The 25,000-nt window shown below is 48.7% G+C and overlaps 1 protein-coding gene and 1 long non-coding RNA gene across 3 annotated transcripts; one reads left to right on the forward strand and one right to left on the reverse strand.

Annotated features, from left to right (window-relative positions):
* Positions 1 to 5,908: 5,908 nt before the first annotated feature.
* LOC147652138 (maestro heat-like repeat-containing protein family member 6) lies at positions 5,909 to 13,889 on the reverse strand. 2 transcript variants are annotated; one of them, XM_086897740.1, is made up of 16 exons: positions 11,219 to 13,889; positions 10,837 to 10,901; positions 10,567 to 10,719; positions 10,289 to 10,399; positions 10,064 to 10,212; positions 9,659 to 9,806; positions 9,265 to 9,452; positions 9,045 to 9,182; positions 8,638 to 8,752; positions 8,328 to 8,465; positions 7,919 to 8,095; positions 7,631 to 7,786; positions 7,378 to 7,479; positions 6,949 to 7,051; positions 6,608 to 6,668; positions 5,909 to 6,296 (listed from the first exon to the last, which is right to left on the reverse strand). In XM_086897740.1, exons 1-15 carry the CDS (start codon positions 11,334 to 11,336, stop codon positions 6,610 to 6,612), a joined length of 1,920 nt encoding a protein of 639 aa, XP_086753866.1. In that variant the 5' UTR covers positions 11,337 to 13,889; the 3' UTR covers positions 5,909 to 6,296; positions 6,608 to 6,609. The 2 variants fall into 2 exon arrangements, with proteins under 2 accessions (XP_086753866.1, XP_086753867.1); XM_086897741.1 differs by having other exon boundaries at positions 10,289 to 10,396; positions 11,219 to 13,875.
* Positions 13,890 to 18,757: 4,868 nt separating this feature from the next.
* LOC147652139 (uncharacterized) lies at positions 18,758 to 21,452 on the forward strand. The gene is made up of 2 exons (XR_015289257.1): positions 18,758 to 18,843; positions 20,769 to 21,452. It is a non-coding gene; the product is annotated as an uncharacterized LOC147652139 (long non-coding RNA).
* The last annotated feature ends 3,548 nt before the right edge of the window (positions 21,453 to 25,000 follow it).

Here is a 25,000-nt window from a genome sequence, read left to right on the forward strand (position 1 = left end):
GCATCCTTTAAATCGAATCATAAACCAGGATAATTCAGATGTGAAATGGGTTAACAAGGTATAGGGATTGGCAAGCACCGGATACAGATCCTCAGTTATCTTGTTAACAGCCCTCCAATCTTGTACTAACCTGTACGACCCATCTGGCTTCTTCTTCACTGGCAGAATAGGAGTGTTAAAATCAGACTGACACTCCTTCAATAGCCCTATTTGTGAAAAGGTTTCAATAATTGGGCTAGTTCCTTCTTTATCCTCCATCCTCAAGGGATATTGTTTGACCCTCACTGGATATATTTTCTCTTTCAACTTAATTTGGACCGGTGGTGCGTTCTTTGCTCTTCCTGGTACATTAGAAGCCCATACCCCAGGAAATACTTCATCCATTATTTTTCTAAAATTTTCCTCTTCATTATCCCCTTTAATTCCTTTGGTTATTAGCATTAAACTTAGCAATCCCACATACTGTCGGTCTTTTACCTCCAAGCTAATTTCTCCATTTTGAAAAACTATTCTTATTTCCAACTGCTTCAACAAATCTCTGCCTAAGATGGTAGATGGAGCATTTGGCATATATAGAAACTGATGACTTGCCCATTGTTTTCCCAATTTATACTTCAAAGGTTTACAAAAATATGCTTTTTCAGATTGACCAGTTGTCCCCCTTACCATCACATAATCTTTTGTTACAAGTGTTAGGGTTCAGGAACACACATAATCACAGAATGATTATATGAAGGTGCTTTATTGAAGAGCTCTGGGTGTCAGGGGTACACATACCCAAATCTGACCCATCTTGGTTTTGAAATTAACATGTTTTATACTCTATCATTATATAACTTACATCTTAATTATTAAACTTCCATTGTTCTATTGTATGCATTGTTTTTACCCAAGCAAGGATTACTCATGATGACCCCCAGCCCCCTAACATTGTTTCTCATGTTCTTTAAACAATAATAATTTCTAATCACATCTAACAATTGTATCATTTATCATATATTGATTACACTGGTGCAGTTTGACATGATCTTTAGCAAGCACAAGGCCTAACATTTCCCAGGACTTACTTTTCCCGAGGCTTGCCAAGCCTAACTTTCTTTCCAAGTCCCTGAATTTTCTAAGATTTTAAAACCTTTTACTATCACAGGTATTAGAGCCTTATTCAACACTGAAAATGTTGCTCCTGTATCTCTTAGAAATCCCACTTCTTTTTCTTTATTCCCTCAATTGGGAGCTATAACCAGAGGGTCCCCTAGGGTAGGGCACTCTGGTCCTCTTCAGTCTTCTTTTACATGAGCAACCTCCCCCTTTCCTTTCCCATCATTTCTCCTCTGTTCATCACTTTTTCTTACTTCTGGGCACTGATTTTTGCAGTGTCCAGATTTCTTGCAAAATGCACATTGATCCCTTCCCAGTTGGGGTGGTCCTCTGTCGTGGTTTTAAAACAGTAACTAAAAAATTACTTATTTCTTGCTGTGAGATATGGATTAGAGTAAGAGCAAAACAGGCTTAAAACTTTAAAAGGAATAAAGAAAGTTTATTTACAAACTACAAGAATAAGAACACCAGAATAAACTTCCAGAAAACCCTTTTTATCCCCTGCTACCCACCATTCTTTTGTTCACATGACAACATTGAGACAAAAACTTTGGAACTTTGGTGTTTAAAACAGTCCCAATTCCTGCTAGAGTCTTTTCATTAGTCTTTGTAAAGAAACAGAAGTCTTCTTCTGCTAATCTATGGAGTTTCCCACAAGAAGCTATTTCTGTTATAGCTTTCTATTTTTCTGATGCCGGCTGCCCAGAAATCTTGTCAACAGTTCACTCCTCCCATTTCACATCACTCTGATGTGTGTATGGGCCATGAGTCTAGGGATGTCATTTTAAGGATGAGTTATTCAAAGGCAAAAGTTCTCTTCATCTCTCTCTGTGAGCTTCTCTGGAAACAGTTTTCTCATTGTCTCTCAAGGCCTCAAATCTTCAACTATTACTCTATCTCACTCTGTTCCAGCACCTCGCTGTATCACAATTACTCCACCTTTTGCTCAAAATCCAAACTTTGAACACTCTATTCCTCCCTATATACTCTGTCATGAATTAAAGGAGTTTTTTCAAGACCCTATTGTCCTTCTCCATAGCTTTAACAGAAAAATATTTCAGCTAATAAAGCATCTCCTTATTCTCTACCTTTTCTGAAGCTTAATTCTTTTCTTTACTGTCTCTGATAGTATATAAAGTCTATTTACATGTTGATTACTCTCCTTTTCTCTCTCTGGATAAAAGGATTAATCTGCAAGTCTCACCTGGGTAATGAAAGGGTTAAAATCTTGCCCAGGCTTTGTAGATGGTTCTGTGCTCTCTGACCGAGCAGGAGCTGGAGTTGTCTGCAATGGAAGATTCTCCATGGCTGCTCTGGAGAGTGTGGTCACTGTCTCAGCTTGCTGCAGGTCCAGAGCTTTTTTCTTTCTTTACTCGACAATCTCTGGTGAATTCAGTCACAGCAAAAACTGCAGCCGAGCCAGGGACCAGCCTGGCCCAGCCAGAGCCCGGAGCAAACCCCGCAGGCCCCATCTCCCGGCCGGGAGCCGCGGCAGGCCCAGCCCGGCCCCTGCCCGGGCCGCATGGTCTGGGCAGGGAACGGGAGGCCAGCTGGAGCTCTGGTACCTTTCACAGCCAGGAAACAAAGAGAACAAGAGAGCTCTGGCTTTACATCTTAAGGGGATGTTCACAGGTTGACTTAACTTTTTAATGGTCAAAACTGCAGTCAATTCTTAGAAATGACTGATAATTGGTCAGGAGAAAAGACTCCCATCAGCCACCAGCAGTTTCAACTTCCTTAGCTCCCAAAGCTATCTTAAAGGTAAAGCCACCCCATGACCTCCTCATTTTAGTGGACCTTGCTTACGTTTTTCTTTCTCCCCCTCCTTCACTAATGCCACCAATTTTCTCATCCCCTGTTTATATCCTTCTTCTCGATTGCTAAAGACCCTCCAGGCTTCATCCACCAGGGTTTCCAGATTCTGGCTCTCTGGGACTCTGATCTTCTGGAGCTTCCTCCTGATGTCTTCTGTGGATTGTCCTAAAAACAAATTTATTAGCTACTGCATTCCTTCACTCCATCCTGGGTCCAGGCTGGTATGTTTCCACATTGCATCGTGCAGTTGATCTAAAAATTCAGAAGGTGTTTGAGAAGGACTTTGTTTAATAGCATATAGAGCTGATTAATTTATAGTTCTGGGAATTGCTCTTTCCAGCCCTTTTACTGTTAATTTCTGATATCTTTGTAACTGTCTTAGTCCCCCTTGTTCATTGGGATTCCAGCCAGGATCCTGAAGGGGAAATACATCCTTAACATCCTCCTGTGTTGTCCTACAATCATCCTCAGCTAGGTCTTTAGCTACCTTTAAAACCATCCAGTCTATATAGTGGCCACCATTGTGTACAGAACTTAACAAGCTCCCTCTTGCTTTCTGCATCAGCATATCCCACTAGTTCTTTCCAATGTGTTAAAAGCCATCCCAAAGGACTACTCCTAGGAATTCCTTTACTCCCATTTGCTCCCATCCTGGAAGTTCTTTGTCTCACAATGTTTCTTTATCCCAGCTTCGGAGTTTCATTTTGTAATATTCAGGTACCCAATTATCTTGGGCATACTCAGCCCTAAGAATGTCAATTAGTTTCTTTAGGGTCCCCAAAATTCCATTCTCTAATAACTCAAATATCTCACTGCTGCCATGGGTTACTTTACCAGTTCCTAGTAAGATTTTTATCGCTATCTGGGTGGCTTTATTTTCTTTATTCTCTTTTGTGTTACAAAGGAAACAGAGTCCCCACTTGGGGATCCTCCACCTAAATACCTTTCAGAGCCAAGGCTCTTGACAGACTACACAGCAAAACACAATCCAAGGGTTACAATCACAACCTTTCTTTAAAAAGAGAAATTCTTTCTCCATGGCTCTCCAAGGCCCCTGATTCCTAGGCATGTAAGCTTAATTAAGAAACGGTAACAGTCAGCAGTTTAACTCCTGTCACTAGATGGTGGCATCTCCTCAAAAATGCTTATCACAACCCAACCACGGGGAGACGGGGAGATTTTATTAAAGGGGTTTCATACAATCAAACACACACCCCAATCACCCTGTCCTTTTCTAGCTGCTTGCAGTCGCCCAGAGCGAATCCACAGATTGGGATTCCCCACTCGCCCTGTGCTGATAGCACGTCTCAAACACGCACTTCCTCTGGCCTTTCAGGGCACGCACACACACGCAATTTATGTCTCATGCTACGCACATTACTGGCTCTGCCACTCAAGCCTCTCCTGGTTCCAAGCCTCTCCCATTTCAGAATGTTACAAATGAAATTCAGCCTCATTTTATCAATAGGGATTTTATTGAAAAATTTGTAAAATCGAATTATGGAAACAACCACAATCACTGTCAGCGTCGAACCCGGGATCGGCAATGGGTGAACTCTGAATCAGCCTCTGCCACACTGATTCCCACAAGTTCACAACTTGTCTTTGGGAGAGCGGTGTTTTATACAGGTTTTTTCAGCTTGAGGCTATGCAGTTTCAGTTTCTTTCTTTTTCTTGTGTTGTTACATATTCCTATTTCTGCTGCTGGACTGCTGATGAGTTTTCTGAGAAGGAGATGATGTTTGAGTGGTTTTTCAGGAAGAAGGCTTTGAGATGTAGAATCGTGGTGAGCTTTTTTTTTAGTCTGTGTAGTTTTTTTTGGGAAACCGACACAGAGATGTATGGTCCTGGAGAATCACATCAGGTCGGTATCCGGCGTTAATCACCAGGTCCTTAGAGCACTTATTTTGCTTGGGTTGGCCCAGCTCTTCTCATTATCTCTTATGATAAGATAAGTATTATCTTAATTTCTGGGTCATTCTCTTGCAAATTCCTGGATTTCCAGCAGTTGCTTTTGCAATCTTAAGTTGCTTGTGGTTTTTATTTTACATAAAACATGCTTTTATACTTGATTTTCTATGTGTACAATAAAACACAAATTATCCCAACATATATTACACAACCATACGCTCCACTGCCCAAACCCTGTCCCTCTTCTCTTACCCACACTCAAACATGTGTCCATTTTTCACTCACACGTGCTCCAAACACCATGGGTTTTTGTGCTCTGGGCATCCCATCCTCATTGCCAAGAACATCATGGGTGCTGGAAGATGCCCGTGCACAAAATTGCAAAGCAACTCTTATTTTATTAGTTGCTGTTGCAAATAAAACCTACCAACCCCTGGATTGCGGAAAAGCCACTGGGCAGCGGCAGGAGATGGAGCATGGTGTTCCAATGGGAGGGGCAGGCAGGCCATGCACCTTCAGGACATGCCCTGCATCAAAAGGCGTGCATTTTGTCCTTCTTGCCTCTCCTCTGCAGAACCAAGCCTCCTATCTTCTCCCCTGGAGTGGAATTTTCCCAGTCACCATGTCATCTCACCCTTGGCCAGTACATGAGGTAAGGTCACCATGCCAATAACAGCCTCATTGATACTGTTCCTCTTTCACAGGTTAACTTCTCATCAATTGATCAGTCCATTGTTCCTCTTAAGGGTCAAATTCCCAGCAGTTAACCCATAAGGTTTCCTTCAAAGTCTGTTCTTCGCCATCCTGTTGACGTGCACAACAGAGGACAGAACACAGCAGGGCCTTAGACACATCTTTGGTCCCTGACACACCCAGGCTCCTTGTCCCACTACTGGCCTTCAGTGACACCTTGAACTCCACAATGCTGTGGAGCCGGGCCTTCAGCACAGGGAACTTTCCAGCCTGATCTGCGCTCCTTCCTCTGCGTCTCTGCACAAAACACGGTGCAGGAGAGAACGGCAGGAGGGGCCCGTGTGTCACAGTGCTCCGGATTTGTGTCCCTTCAACTCCAGACAGATGCAGGTTAAGTGAAAAAGGCAAACTGTTTATTAATGCAAGGTGAAGCAAAGGGATGAGCTGGAAAGGGAAAGAAGGGGATGGGCATGGACTGAGGGCTGGAGGTAAGGAGCTGTCAAAAGGGAGGAAGAATAGAGGGAAAAAAGGGGATGGGCACAGTCTGAGGGCTGGAGGGAGCTATCTACAGGCTGGGAGAGGGCTGAAGCCCCGTGAAAATCCCACAGGCTCAGCTGTGCCAGTTGTCAGCTGTGCCTGGATCTCCAGTGGCACTGGGAGGTGGTGTCCTCTTCAGTGTCTCCTGCTGCTGTTCTTGGGACACTTGTTCACTGGCAAACTAAGCTTGCATATTCAGATTCCTGTGGGATGGAGTGGTGTCTTTGTCGGGGCTTCAGTGGCTGGAAGAGAGAGGACAAGAGGCACGGTCAGGGCATGCATCTGCAGGGATCCTAGGAGACATTCCTGCCAAGGACATTCCACCTGGCTCTTGCAATGGCCACAAGAGAGAACTAGATAAAAGGATCAGCCAGAAGGTGCTGGCCACAACTCCCACCCCTGTCCCTGAAATCTCTCTGCTCTCTGCCCGCACTGCCCTCACCCAGACAGGGAACGAAGCACTCTGCAGCTGGGCCAGGGATTGCAGCTCCCATCCCAGGCATTGCAACTGCCCCCTGCCAGCCCCCAGTGCCAGCCCGCTGCTCTCACTCACCCTCACTGAGGGTCTGCAGCTCTTCCTTGTGCGCCCTTGTTCATGAACATCCGGGCCATCCCTGGGAACATAGAGCCTGTCAGGGCCCTGGCAGCACAGCTCCCTGCTAGCGGCGCTGCCAGCCCTGGGGCCACACGGCCTCCCGCCCCGGCAGGGCTCAGCCCCAGCCCTTGCCGCATCCTGACTCAGCCCAAGGGCACGGCTGCCAGAGGCCGGCAGCAGCCCCGAGGGCAGCCGGGGCTCCAGGGCGCCGGGCCCGGGTGCCGCTGCCGGGACAGCAGCAGCCGGGGCCGGGGCCGAGCTGCGGCGGGGCGGGGAGCCAGCCCAGGCTCGTGGCTCACCGATGAAGCTGACGGCCGCCTCTCGCAGGGACTCCTGTGGGCTGTCCAGGTATGGCAGAGCCCGGCTCAGGTGCTCGGCCGCTCGGCTCTCGTCCTGTTCCAGCTGCAGAGAGCGGCAGGAGGGAAGGGTCGGTGCGGGCTCTGCCCCTCGGCCGGGCGCTGCCTGCGGCCAGCCCCGGCCTCCCGTGCCCGCCCAGCCCTGAGGCAACGGGCAGCAGCCCCACTGGGCTGGGGCTCCATCGGCACCCGGCTCAGGGCCACAGGAGCCTGAAGAGGAACCCGTGTGTCCCAGGGAAGGGAGCAGCGTGTGAGGCACAGGCTGGCTCCCATGGGTGCAGCACTGGGCCACAGCTGCCAGCCCCACACACTGAGCCCCGGGGACAGGGAGCTTCTCCAGGCTGAGGCTGGGGTTTCCAGGCCGTCCTTTACCACACATTCGGTGATCTTCGACAGATCCTCTGTTGGCAGCACACACAGGAGCTCTGTGTTCTTTAAGAAGGTGGCAGCACAGTGCAGCGTTTCCCGGGAGGCCTGGAGAGATGCAGAGATGCCATTGCTGCCCAGGGCACAGGAGTTGCATCCCTGTGCCAAGGCCAGGAGGAGGCCGCAGCCTGGGAGGCAGCAGGGCAGGAGGCAGCCCAGCCGCCTCCCAGTGGTCCACCAGCATCACACAAAACCTCACATCAGCCACGCGCTGGTTGTCGTCGTGGCAGTGCAAAATGAGCGGGAGCAGGCTCTGCTTCACAATTCCCTCCATTGCATTTTTTCCCTCTTCCAGTACCAGGTTCATCGTATTGCGGAAGAGGTGAATGGAGAGCACCTGCACGTGGCTTTTGTCCTGGAGGAAGGAAGGAGGAAAAGATCTCAGCGCCAACTTCTCCAGCCCACCTGGGCAAAGGCCTGAAAATCCACAGGCCCAAAGTTTGTGTGGGCAGTAGCCAGTGCCCGTGGCCGGGGCACAGAGCCTTACATGGTCAAAGAGGAGCACAAGTGGCTCAGCAAGCTTGGGGGCAGCAGTCCTTGATAAATGAAGACTTTTTCTCTTCAGCACATTTGTGAGCACAGACAGAGACATGCCGACCACTTCCCCGTCTGAGTCACTCAGCAGCTGCAGGAAGCTTTGACACAGGCGGCGTATAGGTGTGGCCTGTGTGGAACACAAGGCTGTGCTGGGAAGCCCTGAACGGCTGCAGCGCCAAGACCGCCCTGGCACTGCAACCCCACCCTGCTGCTGCCGGGCCCAGAGGCCAAAGGCCTGTCCCAAAGCACTCAGGCAGGTGAGGCAGGAGAGCTGGGAGCAGCTGCCTCAGCTCCTGAAGCCCAGCCAGCCCAAGGGGCTGCTTTGCCCAGCACAGCTTCAGCCGCTGCCCCGTTCTCACCATCGAGGGTTCCTGGCTGAGCACCACGAGGCCTCTGAGCGCCAGGCGACGCCTCTGCCTGCACTCGCTCTGCAGGTGCTTTGATGTGATCTCAAGGACACAGTACCCACAGTCACTCAAGTTCAGGCAATCCAGGACCTGAAAGGCACAGGGCAGTGACAGAGGAGCCGGCTGGCAGGAGCCTGGAACTGCACAGGGCTGGGCCCAGGCAGCAGCACAGGGCGCAGGCACCGTCCCAGGCAGCTGTGGCTATGCAAGGGGACAGGGCTGGCAGGCAGCTCAGTGAGGTAGTGCTGGCCATGGGGCTCACCTCCATAAGGAATGCCAGGGAGGACAGATCCCAAGGTGCCTCCTCCCTGATGAGCCTCCGGACAAATTGGTGTGCCACATGGTAACACAAGGGCGTCAAGTCACGGCGCATCACCCTGGAAGGGGGGAAATGGCACCAAGACACAGAGGTGGGGGGTGGGGGGAGGCCAAACCTCTCCCAGGGATGACTCATGGAGATCTGGCCTTTCCCCAGCATCCCTGGGGGGACCATGGGTGCTTTGGGACCATGGGGCTCCTTCTGGGCTAACCCTCCTCTCAGACTTCTCTAGTCTGCTCAGACATCCCTCAATGGCAAAGCCCTCTGGCCAGGACCACAGGGACTGTGGTAGGGCACCCTGGGGGGCACAGGGCACACATTTCAGAGGCAGTGGCGAGAAGGGGTCTCACCTGGCCAACAGACCCACGGCATAGTGCTGGGTGTCAGCACGGAGCAGCGTTTCCCAGCCACACTTGCGCTCCATGGCCATCAACTCGTTGTCATAGTGCAGAAAGCAGAGCAGAGCCTTCGTGGCCTGCACTGCAAAGCTGTGTGCAGAGCAAAGGCCAGGTCACATTGGGTGCACTGGTGTCAGCCACAAGGGCATGGGAAGGACAGGAGGACTGGCACCTGTTGGGTTTTCCGGGAAGGCGGTGTTGCTCCTGGCATTCTCTCCAGAAGTTATCAACTTCTGCTGGCATCAGCTGTGTGGTGGTGAAAACGTGCAACAGCAGAGCCGCAAAGAGAGAGTCGGAATAATGCATCATGGCCTCATGGCTCTGAGGCACTTGCATAATCACCCAGAGCACCAGAGTTGCCTGCAAAAGAATCACACCAAGACAGCGCTCAGTGCTAAGGCGTCCATGGGGCAGGGCCCGAGGGGAGATGCACGGGGAGCAGCGGGCTTGGTGCCCCCTGAGCCTGCCCCTAGCCCAGGTTTCAGCCCAGCCTGAGGCAAGGAGAGGATGAAGAGCTGCTGGAGAAGTAACCTAGGGGACAGGCAAGGCCAGTTCCAGAAACTCACAGCCAGAGCAAAAACGTCCTTGTTGTCCTCATCAGAGGTGCAGATGCTGCAAAGGGGCCAGTTCTCCATCACATGGAGCAGAGTTGGCAGCACCTTCTCCATTGCTGGTCCTGATGAGGCTATGGCTTGCCACATCATGGCAGCAGCTCTGTGGGATCAGAGCTCTGTGTCAGGGGTGTCTCAGTCACAGAGCCATGCCCTGTGTAGCTGTGGGGTCCCAGGTGACAGAGCCCCAGTGCCCTGAGGGGCAGGGAGGGAGCACTGGCAGCAGCCTCAGGAAACAGAGGGGCCCGAGGCTCCTGGGCCTCTCTGCCTGTTGGGCAGAGCCCATTGGACAGGCTGTGCAGGGCAATGGGCCCTAAAGGCCGCTGAGCCCTGAGCTCTCAAGGCACGTGGGCCCCATACCTGTCACACGATGGGGCACAGCGCAGGAGAGTCAGCACCACATCGTCCGGGTGTTCTTCAGCCAGCTTCACCATGTTAGTTGGCAGCCTGTCATCCACCGTAACGGAGCACATTAGATGCTGGTGGATGCTCCATACAATAGCTGGCACCTAGAGTAGGAATGGGGAAGACTTGGAGTGCTGTCCAAGGCAGCAACTTCCCCAGCTTCTCCCAAGAAGTGCTTACCGTCCCATCACACTCTGCTGGCCTCAAAGGCTGAGGGGGCCCTGTGGATGTGGATTGAAGGGGCACAGGATCCTGGGAGACCTCCAGTTCCGGCCCCTGGCTGGCTACCTGCTGGTCAGAAGGAACAGTCCCCTTTCAAAAAAATCCATATTAGATGCATGACTCATGGTGGGAGGGGGCACAGTGTCAGTATTTGTGATGCCCTGAGTCTCTCTGGGGTTTGGAATGGCCATGTCCTCAATCAGTACCACATCAGAGTTTGCCCTGTCATCACTCACCACAGCGTCCGAGTCTTGTGAGGGCGCAGCTGAATCTGGGCTGACATCAGGCTCTGCCTGGAGCTCGGTCAGCCCGGAGTCAGGCTCAGCTGTGCCCTCAGTTCCTAGCGGGCTGATCTTTCTATGCCGACTTGGCAGGAACTGGCGGAACCTCTGTGCAGAATGAAGAAAGGACAGGGAAGAGAAGCATGTTCCATGGAGTGCTGCATGTGCAGAGCTGGCCTGAGCAGTGACAGCAGGCCCAGCCCAGGTGGGGATGGCTGCAGGTACCTTCAGCGTTTTGCGGAAGCGGCCCTGGGCAGGCTCCTGCTCTTGTCTCTTGTCCATGGCTGCATCTGGAAAAGAGCAGCCAGAGCTGAGGGACTGCGGGAGAGGCCGGAGAACACAGCCCAGCCTTGCACTCCCCAGGCAGGGACAGCCCTGGGGTGGCTCAGGGGATGGAGCACGGTCACTGGCGGGGCTCAGCCCCAGCCCTTCTTCTGTCCTGTCCTTGGGCATGTCCACATGGGATGGGATGGGATGGGATGGGATGGGATGGGATGGGATGGGATGGGATGGGATGGGATGGGATGGGATGGGATGGGATGGGGTGGGGTGGTGCAGGGCCCAGCTGGCTGCAGCTTCAGCCCTGCGGCCCAGCTCTGCCACTCACCATCCTGCCCTTGCTGGAACTGCTCCGGCTCTTCAGGGTGTTCTGCTGGGGCAGCTCCACGGTCTGTGCTTCTATTCCGTCGGAACACCCTGAATAGCCTGAAGAATCTGCCCGCCATGACAAAATCGGGCCTTGGGAGCACCTTCTAAAGAGATGTTATCGGGAAGCTCCGGCTCACCAATTCCCACAGTCTGCTCACAATGTGAGCTGTAGGAATTATGCCTTGGAAAAGCTCCGGGTCAGGCACTAACGAGTGGGCTGTGTGGGGGCTCCTCACAGCACCGCTCTGGTGTGTCCTGTCCCGTCGCATGCACCAGGCACACTGGTGTGGTCTTGTCACCGCCAGCTCTTGTCCATTCCACCGTTCCATTCCACGGTTACCAGGCTGCACCGTGTCACTAACGGCCCTTGCACGCCCTGCCACCTTCCTGGTTCTGCCCCATCCCCCCAGCGTGGCCTATGTTGGAAGGAATCCCTTGCCCAAAGTGTCTAAGACAGGATCTTTAGGAACACCTCAAACCATCAGCAAACACTGCCCTGCTCTGCAGGCTCAGGGCAGCAGAAGGAGCCCCCAGGGCTGCCGACGCAGGCGCAGCAGGAAGGGCACGGGGCCTTGCACAGAATCTGTACAGGGGCCTGGCAGCACTGAAATCAGCAGGTGTGGCAGAGTCCCCACCGAGGCAGACCTGCCACCCCAGCCGAGCCCTGGCAGTGCTGGTGCCCTTCTCCTGCCCCAGAGACCTGTGCCCCTGGGGGGTTTCTGTGCCAGAGGGCCAAAGCCAAAGCCCACGTGCATTGGGGGCTGGGCTCCTTCCTGTAGGGGTCTTGGCAGGAGCTCCTGGAGCTATTGCTGGCCACTCTTGCTATCTGTCAGATGATGTTGCTCCTTCCTGGAATGATGTTTTTCATGGAAGGGGTTTGCAGTAGCACAAATGTTCAAGGCCCCAGTTGCTGCGTGTCTGTCTGTGTTACAGCTGATGCAAGTCAAACATTTCCTCCAGACATAGAATCCTGCTTGAACAGTCACAGAGCTACATCTATTTTTACATTATGTTTGTAATTTTAATTTTTTTTAAGTTTTTCAGAGCCTGCTGACTGTTTTCAAGGTTTTCTCTCTATCCCCAGTGCACATTCTCCAGAAATTGTGCTTTCACATCCTTTTGCATTTATTAAAGTTACCTGCAGTGACCAGTCAATCAAAGCCCTGGGAAAACTTTAAACTTCAGGGTGAACCCAGACAAAATATTTATCTCCCACAACTGAAGCCATGAATTGCCAAGTACTGTCCCCAGTACACCTGTAGGTGTGCTGATGCCATTTCAAAGGGGTTGCCAATGAACACAAATTTTAATATTTTTGTAGTTTCCACATTGGAATTAAAATCCCTGACTTGAAAAATCACATGTCAAAATTTTTAGGACTCTTACAAACCAAAGCTGTCATTTTCACCCTGCATTTTAGAGTCTCTGAACAGTCACACAAGGTTTTAGTTCTACGCTAGTTTAGACACTACAGAAAAAGTCCTTGGTGTTCGGCTATAACTTTACATCAGCATATATTCCTGATGATTATTTTAGGCAGGAGCAGCAAACTCAAGAATGAGCCAAACAGGCTGTTCCTGTGTTCTCATGTCCTGAGTCTCTCTCTCTCCGTGTCACGATGGCGCCAAGGCCGCTGCCTTGGGACACCGGAGTGTGGAAGGCAAGCCCGCCCTCAAGCACGGCCATCCAAGTCAGTCACGGGCACAGGCTGCAGCTGAAGCTGCCAAGCGTTGCTGTGAGGCTGGCAAGTCAAGAGAAAGCCATTGTGGCCAATTCTGCTGAGGCCTTTTGCCAAACCAAAGGCAGCTGTGCCCACAGCCTCCCACTGTCTGGCAGCCGGCTGCTGCGGACGCCTCAGTTCGCAGGCGCCGACGCTGGGGCTGCTGCTGTTCCTGTGCACACTCTGCTGCTGTTTCTGTGGGCTCCAGAGCCGCTTGGGCAGCAGCCACTGGGCAGCCCTGCTGGAGGAGACACCGCCGCCCTCCCCATGGTGGCAGCAGCTCTGCGGGCCCCGAGCTCTGTGTCAGGGGGGCCTCGGTCACAGCAGCGTGGCCTGGGCAGCCGCGAGGGCCCGGCCTGGCCGCCAGCCCTGCCTCTGCCCACTGCCCCTTATGGCAGGCACCCAGTGGCCGTGGCCTGGCAGCACCCCCTGCCCTCCATGTCCCCAGCCAGCCCAGGCTGAGCACACCTCGGGCTGACCCCACCCTCCTGGAGGTGTACTGTCCCAGCCCCAAGGGCTTCTGCTGCAGGCCTGGCAGACATTTTGGGGAAGCGCCAGAACAGCCGGGTGTCAGGAACCAGGCGGCTGCCCGGGGGCTGCTTATGGCCTCTGACACCCAGCTCCTCAGGTCTTCCCACCACCCCGGCCCCTCAGGGGCCTCCTGTCCCCTTGGAGTCTCCTGACACCCACTCCCTCACACATCCCCCTTGTGCCTTCCCACGGCCTTGTCCCGTCAGGGCCTCCACAGCCCCTCATCCCTTCATGGCCTCCCAGCACCCTGTTCCCTCAGGGTCTCCCCCAGCGTGGCCCGCCAGCAGCGCCGCAGCCCCACAGGAGCTCCAGAGGAGCTGCATCAAGAGGCACCTGGGAGCCCTCAGCAACCCAGCCAGCACCACACGGGCACGAGGACACAGATGGCGCTTCCTGGCTGGGACAGGGCTTGTGCCTTCAGCAGAACCACCAAAGGCCAAGGGGTTTCTGGCCATTTTCCCTGCACCACTGCACACCCTGGCAGGTTGCTGAGCACGAGCACCCTTTTCCCTCTCTTCTCCGGTATCCTGCAGACCTTGGGCAGCAAAAGAAAGCTCTTGGGAGTCTGTATATTTAGAACCTATCCTATATTTACATAGTAAACAAAAACAAAAATAAGGAAAGAACAATTTTGCAGAAAAATAAAATCCTGGCTGGCTCAGGTGGCCCCAGCAGACAGAGCCTCCCAGATCAGCTCTCAGCAGAGCTCCAGCAGCGCATCCAGTCAAGGCCTGAGAGATGAGACCGTGTCCTCTATGCCATGTGGAGCTGATCTTGCAGGTTTCCAAAGATGGAATATTGAGTTCTCTCTACTGCCTGGAGGATATAAAACTTTTGAATTGCCAGGCTTCTGATGGCGGGGCTGATGTTGTGTGCCATAACTTCAAGGGCTGGAAGAGAGGAACAGAGCTGTTAGCATTCAGGAACACACATAATCACGGAATGATTATATGAAGGTGCTTTATTGAAGAGCTCTGGGTGTCAGGGGTACACATACCCAAAGCTGACCCGACTTGGTTTTGAAATTAACATGTTTTATACTCTATCATTATATAACTTACATCTTAATTATTAAACTTCCATTGTTCTATTGCATGCATTGTTTTTACCCAGGCATGGATTTCTTGTGATTCTCCCCAGCCTCCTAACATTGTTCCTCTTGTTCTATAAACAATAATTATTTCGAATCACATCTAACAATTTATCATCTACTGACTACACACGTGCACTTTGACATGATGTTTAGCCTAACATTTCCCAGGGCCTACTTTTCCCAGGGCTTGCCAAGCCTACCTTTCTTTATAAGTCCCTGAATTTTCTAAGATTTTAAAACCTTTTACTATCACAGGTATTAGAACCTTATTCAACACTGAAAATGTTGCGCCTGTATCTCTTAGAAATCCCACTTCTTTTTCTTTATTCCCGCGATTGGGAGCTATAACCAGAGGGTCACCTGGGGTAGGGGACTCCGGTCCTCTTCAGTCTTCTTTTACATGAGCAACCTCCCCCTTTCCTTTCCGATCATCTTTTCTCTGCTCATCTCCTTTTCTTACTTCTGGACACTGATTTTTCCAGTGTCCAAGTCTCTTGCAAAATGCACATTGATCCCTTCCCAGTTGGGGTGGTCCTCGTTTTGGTGGACCTTGCTGACGTTTTTCTTTCTCCCCCTCCTTCACTAATGCCACCAATTTTCTCATCCCCTGTTTATATCCTTCTTCTCAATTGCTAAAGACCCTCCAGGCTTCATCCACCAGGGTTTCCAGATTCTGGCTCTCTGGGACTCTGATCTTCTGGAGCTTCCTCCTGATGTCTTCTGTGGATTGTCCCAAAAACAAATTTATTAGCTACTGCATTCCTTCACTCCGTCCTGGGTCCAGGCTGGTATGTTTCCACATTGCATCGCGCAGTTGATCTAAAAATTCAGAAGGTGTTTGAGGAGGACTTTGTTTAATAGCATATAGAGCTGATTAATTTATAGTTCTGGGAATTGCTCTTTCCAGTCCTTTTACTGTTAATTTCTGATATCTTTGTAACTGTCTTAGTCCCCCTTGTTCATTGGGATTCCAGCCAGGATCTTGAAGGGGAAATACATCCTTAACATCCTCCTGTGTTGTCCTACAATCATCCTCAGCTAGGTCTTTAGCTACCTTTAAAACCATCCAGTCTATATAGTGGCCACCATTGTGTACAGAACTTAACAAGCTCCCTCTTGCTTTCTGCATCAGCATATCCCACTAGTTCTTTCCAATGTGTTAAAAGCCATCCCAAAGGACTACTCCTAGGAATTCCTTTACTCTCATTTGCTCCCATCCTGGAAGTTCTTTTTCTCACAATGTTTCTTTATCCCAACTTTGGAGTTTCACTTCGTAATATTCAGGTACCCAATTATCTTGGGCACACTCAACCCCAAGAATGTCAATTAGTTTCTTTAGGGTCCCCAAAATTCCATTCTCTAATAACTCAAATATCTCACTGCTGCCATGGGTTACTTTACCAGTTCCTAGTAAGATTTTTATCGCTATCTGGGTGGCTTTATTTTCTTTATTCTCTTTTGTGTTACAAAGGATACAGAGTCCCCACTTGGGGATCGTCCACCTAAATACCTTTCAGAGCCAAGGCTCCTGACAGACTGCACAGCAAAACACAATCCAAGGGTTACAATCACAACCTTTCTTTAAAAAGAGAAATTCTTTCTCCATGGCTCTCCAAGGCCCCTGATTCCTAGGCATGTAAGCTTAATCAAGAAATGGTAACAGTCAGCAGTTTAACTCCCGTCACTAGATGGTGGCATCTCCTCAAAAATGCTTATCACAACCCAACCACGGGGAGACGGGGAGATTTTATTAAAGGGGTTTAATACAATCAAACACACACCCCAATCACCCTGTCCTTTTCTAGCTGCTTGCAGTCACCCAGAGCGAATCCACAGATTGGGATTTCCCACTCGCCCTGTGCTGATAGCACGTCTCAAACACGCACTTCCTCTGGCCTTTCAGGGCACGCACACACACGCAATTTATGTCTCACGCTACGCACATTACTGGCTCTGCCACTCAAGCCTCTCCTGGTTCCAAGCCTCTCCCATTTCAGAATGTTACAAATGAAATTCAGCCTCATTTTATCAATAAGGATTTTATTGAAAAATTTGTAAAATCGAATTATGGAAAGAACTACAATCACTGTCAGCGTGAAGCCCGTGATCGGCGCTGGGTGAACTCTGAATCGGCCTTTGTCACACTGATTCTCCCAAGTTCACAACTTGTCTTTTGGAGAGCTGTGTTTTATACAGTTTTTTCATCTTGAGGCTATGCAGTTCCAGTTGCTTTCTTTTTCTTTTTTTTTGTTTTTGTGTTGTTAGATATTCCTATTTCTGCTGCTGGACTGCTGATGAGTTTTCTGAGAAGGAGATGAAGTTTGAGTGGTTTATCGGGAAGCAGGCTTTGAGATGTAGAATCGTGGTGAAGTTTTTTTTTTTAGTCTGTGTAGTTTTTTTATGGAAACCGACATTGAGATGCATGGTCCGAGAAAATCAGATCAAGTCAGCATCGAGCGTCAATCACCAAGTCAGTAGAGCACTTATCTTGCTTGAGTGGACCCTCCTCTACCCGATGTTACCTTAATTGCTGAGTCATTTTCTTGCAAATTCCTGGTTTTCCAGCAGCTGCTTTTGCAATCTCAAGTTGCTTCTGTTTTTCACAGAAAACCTGTTTGTATACTTGATTTTCTATGTGTACAATAAAACGCAAATTATACTAACACATATTACAAGAACAACCAGCCCAACAGCGCACCGGCTGCTGCAAATCACCTCTGCTGAGCCTCTCTCAGCTTGTGACACAAATCACTCTGCCCAGCCCCCCTCGGCCCTCGCCTAGCCACACAAATCCCCAGCAGCTAATACCGCTTCCTGCTACCTTTGTCACTCCACACTTTCAGCATAAATTCCTGGGACCCAAAATCAACCTTTACAGCTCTCGCCAGGACCTTTCTTGTCCCTGAACCCGTGGCCAAAACCACAAACTGCGACCTACCAGGCCGCTTTTTAATCACAAATCAAACAAAATGGGAGCCTCCATGGCTCCCAAAACACAGCAAACCAGCAATCCTGTTGTTACCACATTTTCACCTCAAGACACAAACTATTAACTCCCAGTGCGCTCCTGGCACTGCTTAAAACACAAACCACCGGCAGCTTACGCTGCTCCTCCTGCTCAAAACTTAAGAGCACACACTCTTAGGACAAATTTTTCTGTGGAAACATACAAACAAAACCACAAATACATTTGTTGCACGTAAGGATTAATTTTAATTAAGGCTTTAGCTTTTCTAGTATCTTAAATTCTTCAAAGTTTGTGTTTCAGCCTGAGAGAAGAACAAATTTCAGAGGACTGGGAGCACCTTTTGGAATGGCTGCAGGTAAAAAGACGGCACTCAGTTGCCAAAGATTTTTACAAAGAAGCTCTTGCCGACAGCTGGCCCGTCACCAAGGAAATGTGTAAAACTTGCATATCAGCCTGCAAGCAATGTCACAGATGACTGCAGAGCCATCCTTGAGAAGATGACCTATGCACTTAAGAAAGGGTAAAGGCTTATGGGATGCGTGGCAGGTGGATTATATTGGTCCCTTGAAGAAGTCAGGTGGTAAACACTTTGTGCTGGTAGGAGTGGAGATTATCCAAGCCCAAGCTTTGAAAAGAACTACAGGAGATAATACTGTCAAAGCATTGCAAGGGTGGTTTGGAATTTTCCCAAAACCACAAGAAAGTCAATCTGATAACGGGTCCCACTTCACTGCCAAAATTTTACAGGATTGGGCAAATGGTGAAAGAATAAAATGGACTTTTCACACCCCTTACCGCCCTCAAGATAACGGGATTGTAGAAACAACCAATGGTTTCCTGAAGTGGCTCCTTAAACCACAGGAGGGAAGTTGGGCTCTTTGGCTAAGGGAAGCTGTAAAAAATGTAAATGACAGATGGGGATTAAACAGGTGTCCCAAAATCACTGCCTTTTGTCCAAAAGCCCCAAGCATAATTCCCACTCTATGAGGACCAAGTGACCCTAAGGATCCAGCACACTACCCTGGACAACCTGCCCTGGTGGACCTTCCTAGTGTAGGGCAAGTACCACTAGTACTAAAAACCTCTCCAAATAAATATGCATGGGTGCCCTCCGACACTCTGGGAAAAAAGCATTGGATCAACACATGCTGGGTAATTCCATCATTTTAAGTTTCTGCCTTTTGGGGGCAGACTCTGTTGTGTTCACTTTCCACAGAAGAACACCGAGGGCCATGAAGACCAGATAAACCATGATAATACTAGTATTAAATAGTAAGTACTTACTATGGTAAGATACTTGTCTGCATCTTACCACAACACCATGGCCAAAACTCGGCTGAGTGGCCGTGGTCTGAAGCTACCATCAGGTACACCTGATGTGTTCTAGGATCCTACCCCAGAAGCCGTCACCCAAACCTAGTGACCGTAGTACTACACGACTCTTGAGGTACATACCGTCAAAATGACTGGGGTTGGGACTGAAAAGATTGGCCCAGAGTGATAACTGGAACAATTGGTGAAGAAATTAAGGTAGGATGCAGAAAAGTGGAAAAGTCTCCTTATGAGAAAGCTTCCACCATTGCAATCGTTGGAAATTTTCTAGAATCAGATGTGACAAGCAATTTGCACCCAACATCATGGCAAAACTCTGCGCCACAGCAGAGTGGTCATGGAACAAACAATCCCCCCTCATACTGTGTTGTCATCAGAAAAATATTAATTACTATACCCTGGACCCCTGTACCAACAAGGTGGAAATTACAAAGCTTTGTAAAAACCAACCTACTGACTGTTGGTATCATTTCACTTGAACCAAATCAACCTCTGTAACATGTAATTGGCAAAATGACCTGACACATCAGTCAGGTCTGAAAGGTCTAATTCATAGACTCAAAATGAATGCAGTGGCACTGAGTGCAGTAATCACATACCATGGTGTAAGCACCCCCCAGTGCTGGATGACAAACATAATGTTTTCCCTCCCTTTATGGGAATGCAAGGTGATGATGTGACAATAACCTGAAAATTAATTGCTGAATCCTCATTGAACCTGTATACAGTTATGGCACAGGACCTCATGGCCATGTTCTGTTTTGTGAAATTCAAAATCAGAATTGTTGGCTAAAGCTGACTGGTGTACAATTTTCCCATCAAATCGTGTGTGGGAAAAACAAAACCAAATACTGGGGAGAACTTGATGTCAATGTTGTAACACCTACACCTACCACCACCCAACATCCGGTTATACTGAGCCCGAGAAATTTTGAAATCGGGCCATGTATAATCAGAAAAACTGGCCAACAACAAATATTGTTTAATCTGGCATGGTCTCTTAACCAAGTAAATTTTACCTGTGACCCCAGCACAAACACAGCCACAGCCTTTGTACTGACTATACGAAATGCTTCAGCGCATTCAATATTCCCTGTCATTGCATTAGGGCTGAATCATGATGGAGCTGCTCTCTATCCTTTGGAGCACAAGGAATGGGCTCATCAAATTGGTGAGAAGTGGCAAACTGTTGGTTTGGAAACTTCATTAATAATTAATTCACCATTAATTTGGAAACTGTATTTTCCGGGAACAACAAGGGTTTATCTGTGAAAGTAATGCAACCAGAGCTCAAGATATTTGTTTGGACATGGAACAAAATATCTGCAACTCTGAAATCATCCTACCGAGACTTCTGAAACTACTTGTGCATATAGGACGTGGATGTGCATGTTTGAGAACTGCTTGTGATAGTGTACTTCTAGAAATCTTAGTAGTGAATACAAAAAAATCATTCAAATTTTTGTGTTTGTAATTTTACTAAGATTGCAGGAGGTGATTTTTCTTATGTAGTCCCAGTTATTTCTTACCACCTTTTACAGTCCATTTACACACTGATGCACCATTTATTGCCTACCTCTATTGGGATGAACCTCACTCACGTAAAGCAACTGTTGCTTCAGCAGGATTTAATTGAAATTTTGGAAAAGTAAAAATAGGAAATCGTCCCTCGTGATAAAGAAATTGCCTGAAATTGTTTATTTGGGTTTTATTTGATTAATTGAAATTACTTATTCTTTGTAATAAGAAGATGAATGTTTATTTTAATTGAAAATTGATTCTTTACTTTTGTCTTTCCCTTTTTCTTGCCCTTATCTTTTTCCTACTTTTCTTTTTCTGTCTGATTTTCTGTCTCTGTTTACTAGGGTACTCTACCAACCTTTGAGGAGACGTGAAGACTTTGTAACAACACTACAAAGGAGCCCTCTTGACGCTGATCGTGAGTCACGGGGTGGTGTAAGAGACGGTCTGAAGTTTCCCTCATTTGCCTCACGAGCACGGCAAGAACAGAGACCGAGACCCTGAGGAGCCCAGGGGACTTTGTGCAGGGGTTCTGGCCTGGTTGAGGTGGATGCTTGCTAAGCCATTGTTTGAAGGGGTGCTCGACCTACAGCACAAGAGTGATTGTTTGCAGGTGTTTGCTGTGCTGCCACAGTACACTGCCTTCGTTCCTGCTGCTGAGCAGGGACTTGTGAGGAGCGGGGCCTGTTCAGTACCTCACACCTGCTTCCCACAGCAACGGGTCACACCACAATAGCCTATACATCTCCCCACCTTTTGGCCAACTGCCCTCACCTTGGAACTTGAGACTCTAAAGGTGACTTTTCTAAGTTGCTTTTGGAGAGAGAGTTCCCAACGGAAGAAGACACTGGCGACCCCATCTTGTCCATTGGTAGCGATACCTCCCCCCCGTATTCTCTCTTTACTTTGCCTCTTTATTCCTCTCTCTCTCTCTCTCTCTCTCTTTCTCTCCTTCTCATGTATTGCATAACCCATGATGCTGGCACCAAAATAAAGATGCATTATTGCTGTTGTGATTTAAACTGAAATCCCTTGGTGTCCTTTTTGCACTCTGAGATCAAACGAACCTCTCACGACGCCCGCCTGTGTGAGCAGATTGTGACACATGTATACTTCAATGTGTGCACAAATGATGAATCAGACGATTTCTAGCATCTGTGTTGTTCATCAGGCCAGGGGAGATGTTAGGAAGGATGAGAATTTAACAGAAAACTTTCACAGATATGAATGCTTACCAGAAGGTTCTCTAGATATGAAAGCAAGCATGGATATATAAAAAGACATTTGTAGGGCCACTTATTGCTGAAACCACCGAGAGAACAAAGCTTTAGTCAAGCTGGAAGGTTTAGAACAGAGGTTTAGTCAGTTAGAAGGAGGTTTTATGGCTGAAGTCCAACAGCTTTAAGTGGCCTTCAAACAAAGCATGTTTTCTACCAAGTGAAAAAGCATAGGCAGACAGAAAGACATTTTTTACCAAAGCAAAAAGAATTTTCCACTGCAAAACAACTTTCAGAGTTTATCATCTAATTACTAACTCAAATGATTAGGTAGTCACTAACATATATGGTAATTTCAGCAGTTTTGATAGGATATATGTACATGTAAAGGTATTGTGTATGATGCTGATTGGTTGTTATGCAATGATACACACAGCAAAAGAAAGAGATATAATGCACTGTAAGCAGAACTAAGTGGGCTTCAGGACTCAGGGCTTGCCTGTAGCCAGCAGCTGTAGGCTGACCCACGACCCCCTGCTGTAATCTAGTCGATAGAATAAACAGCATTCTAAAGAAGAGCCATCTGAAGTCCCCATCTCTCTGCTGGCTCTAAGAGTTCTGCCCTCTTCCTGATCCTGTGCAGGGATGGAGCATTGCTGTGCTTTCAGGAAGCTGTTCTAGAAAGCCTCAGGCATTCCAAGCTCCTTTGCCCTCTGTGCATGCTTGCCACAGAATCCCTCACAGCCGGGTTCTGGGCATACTCAGCTTGGCTCTTCCAAAATCCAAGGCCTTCAAGGTGCTCAGCAAGACCTTTAACTCCACAATGCTGTGGAACTGGACCTTCAGCACAGGGACCTTTCCAGCCTGATCTGCGCTCCTTCCTCTGCGTCTCTGCACAAAACACGGTGTTGAAGCAGGGTCTAGCGCTTGGAAGATATCGGGTTGTAAGGGAAAGATAGTAACCCCCCTCCTCCACAGTGTATGGTAAGGCCCCCTGCAATTGGCCAATAGCACCTGGCTGTGATGAAAGCAGATGGGAGTAACACAGGGACCCTAGGTTATAAAATGTCAAATTCTCCAGCAATAAACACCATTTGCCATCCATCACATTGATGTCTGTGTGCAGTGGACCGAGTGGCCTGGGTGTTGGTCACCGTGCTGGCTCCTGAATCAGGCAAGGGGTCTGCCTTGCTTTAAAAGACAACATTTGGTGCTGAAACCCGTGAGAATTCAAAAAGCGGGATTCAAACCCAGAAAGCGAGGGTTGCCTGGAATACAGGAGCAGCGGTCAGGACCAGCTGGACTAGTCCTGGCGAGGGAGACGTCCCTGTGTCCAGAAGGAAGATGAAAGCCTTGATAAAGGTCAGATTGCAATTAAATTGTAAACCTAATTCTTTTACTCTTGCTACTGCAAGGCTTTTGTATATTGGGGTCATAAATCAGCTAGTAAAGTTTATCCACCCTAAGGTGTGGGACAGATGTACTAAAACCCTTGCCAAAGAGATCTGGAGGGCGGCAAAAAACTGTCTGTTGGCCACCCCAAATTTTGGGGTCAGAGCGGCCACTCAGGCTTCACAGCCTCCACACAAGAGCAGCTCAGCTGAGCCAAAAGGGGCCCAAGAGGGCGACACGTCTCCTCAATCCCCAAATCCTTATCTGCTCTCAGAGAAACAGCGAAGAGCAGAAGCCTTTTGGAGAAAGTTAACAGAAGAAGCTAGGGGTGCCGTGGGAAAAGCCCGGAGGGAAACATCCTCCCTGGTGCCTAAAAATGGCGCTGAGCAAAAAGACATAAAGCGGGAAAGAAATATCCTTAGTGAAAACAAAGAACAAACGCTGGCATTGAGAGATGGACATGGTCAGGAGGTTGGAAAAGATAAGGAATGTGAAGAAGAAAGATGCGGGGGAAGTGTACGGAGGGAGAAAGATAGGAATGTAAAAGAATGTGAGGGAGAGAGGGGGAGCAGAAGGAGGAACAGAAGGTGGGGTGAAAGGCGGAGTGAAAGGTGGAGTGAAGGGAGGAGTGAAAGGTGGGGTGAAAGGCAGAGTAGAGGGTGGACGGAAGGGCGAGGAGAGCCAAGAGGGAGGGAACAGCCCGCCCACAGGGGTGGTAGGTGGGGCCGGAGCCCAACAGAAAGGTACGGGAAATGGGAAGTGGCTAGCCAGTCGAGCTCTGACTCCGATCGAGACGCTAGCGAGGAATGGTCGGAGGCTGAGTCCTCGGAAGAGAAAACAATAAAGATAAACAAGAATATCCCCCTCCACACTAAAAAAGAACAGAGAGTGGATACCCCTCTCACAGACTGGGTACAGATAAAAGCTCCATATGCCAGCTGGGTCCCTTCAGCTGCGCTAGCGTTCCCAGTCCAGGTGACAGAGGGGAGACAGAGAGTTCTCTCACCAATAAATCCTAAACGGCAAGGCTCCAGCCTGCAACAGCTGATAAGCACAAACGAGACAATGATGACCACATGCCTATCAGTTTATAACTTCGCTGTTTCTAACGATTTTTCTGTGCAAGTTGTGATTGTTCCCAGGGTCCTGTACCACCTGGATAAAGAGTTGAGCCTGCAAGCAGAGAGACCCACCCGGCTTCAGAAAACAGAACTGGTGACAGGTGTGACCATAGCGATGCTGCTTAACCTGGGAGCAACTGGTGCTGCCACAGGTGTCTCTGCCATCGTCACCCAACAACAGAGACTGTCTCAGCTACAAATGACAACTGATGAAGACTTGCAGATAATTGAAAAACCGTGTGTTTTAAATAAGCTTGTATCTTTTGTTTAGAGCCGACTAGAAAGAGTCAACATTCTGTTTGTAGAAAGGCAACAGATGCTCTAAAAATACACTTAGTCACTGTGTGTGCCTTATGCTTACTAATGAAAAACTGCAGTATCTATTTTATAAGTTTTAGCCTTTTAGTTAAGTATAGTGTACCCTATATTTTACTGAAGTTTATAATATCTGCTTTTAAAACTTTTTATAATATAGATAAGTTAGGCAAAGTGTTTAGAGATAGATATATAGAAAATAACGTTAGAACTTTTTAAGACTAATACACCTTATATTCTAGCAAATTAGTTATGCATAGAGAGGGGGGAATATGTTGAAGCAGGGTCTAGCGCTCGGAAGATATTGGGATGTAAGGGAAAGATAGTAACCCCCCCCCCCCCATCTTTAGTGTAGTAATTAGCCCTGCAATTAGCCAGTAGCACCTAGCTGTGATGAAAGCAGATGGGAGTAACACAGGGACCCTAGGTTATAAAATGTCAAATTCTCCAGCAATAAACACCATTTGCCATCCATCACATTGATGTCTGTGTGCAGTGGACCGAGTGGCCTGGGTGTTGGTCACTGTGCTG

Source organism: Cyanistes caeruleus, chromosome 7, assembly GCF_971803275.1.
Source record: "Cyanistes caeruleus chromosome 7, bCyaCae1.hap1.1, whole genome shotgun sequence".
Classification (NCBI taxonomy): Eukaryota; Metazoa; Chordata; class Aves; order Passeriformes; family Paridae; genus Cyanistes; species Cyanistes caeruleus.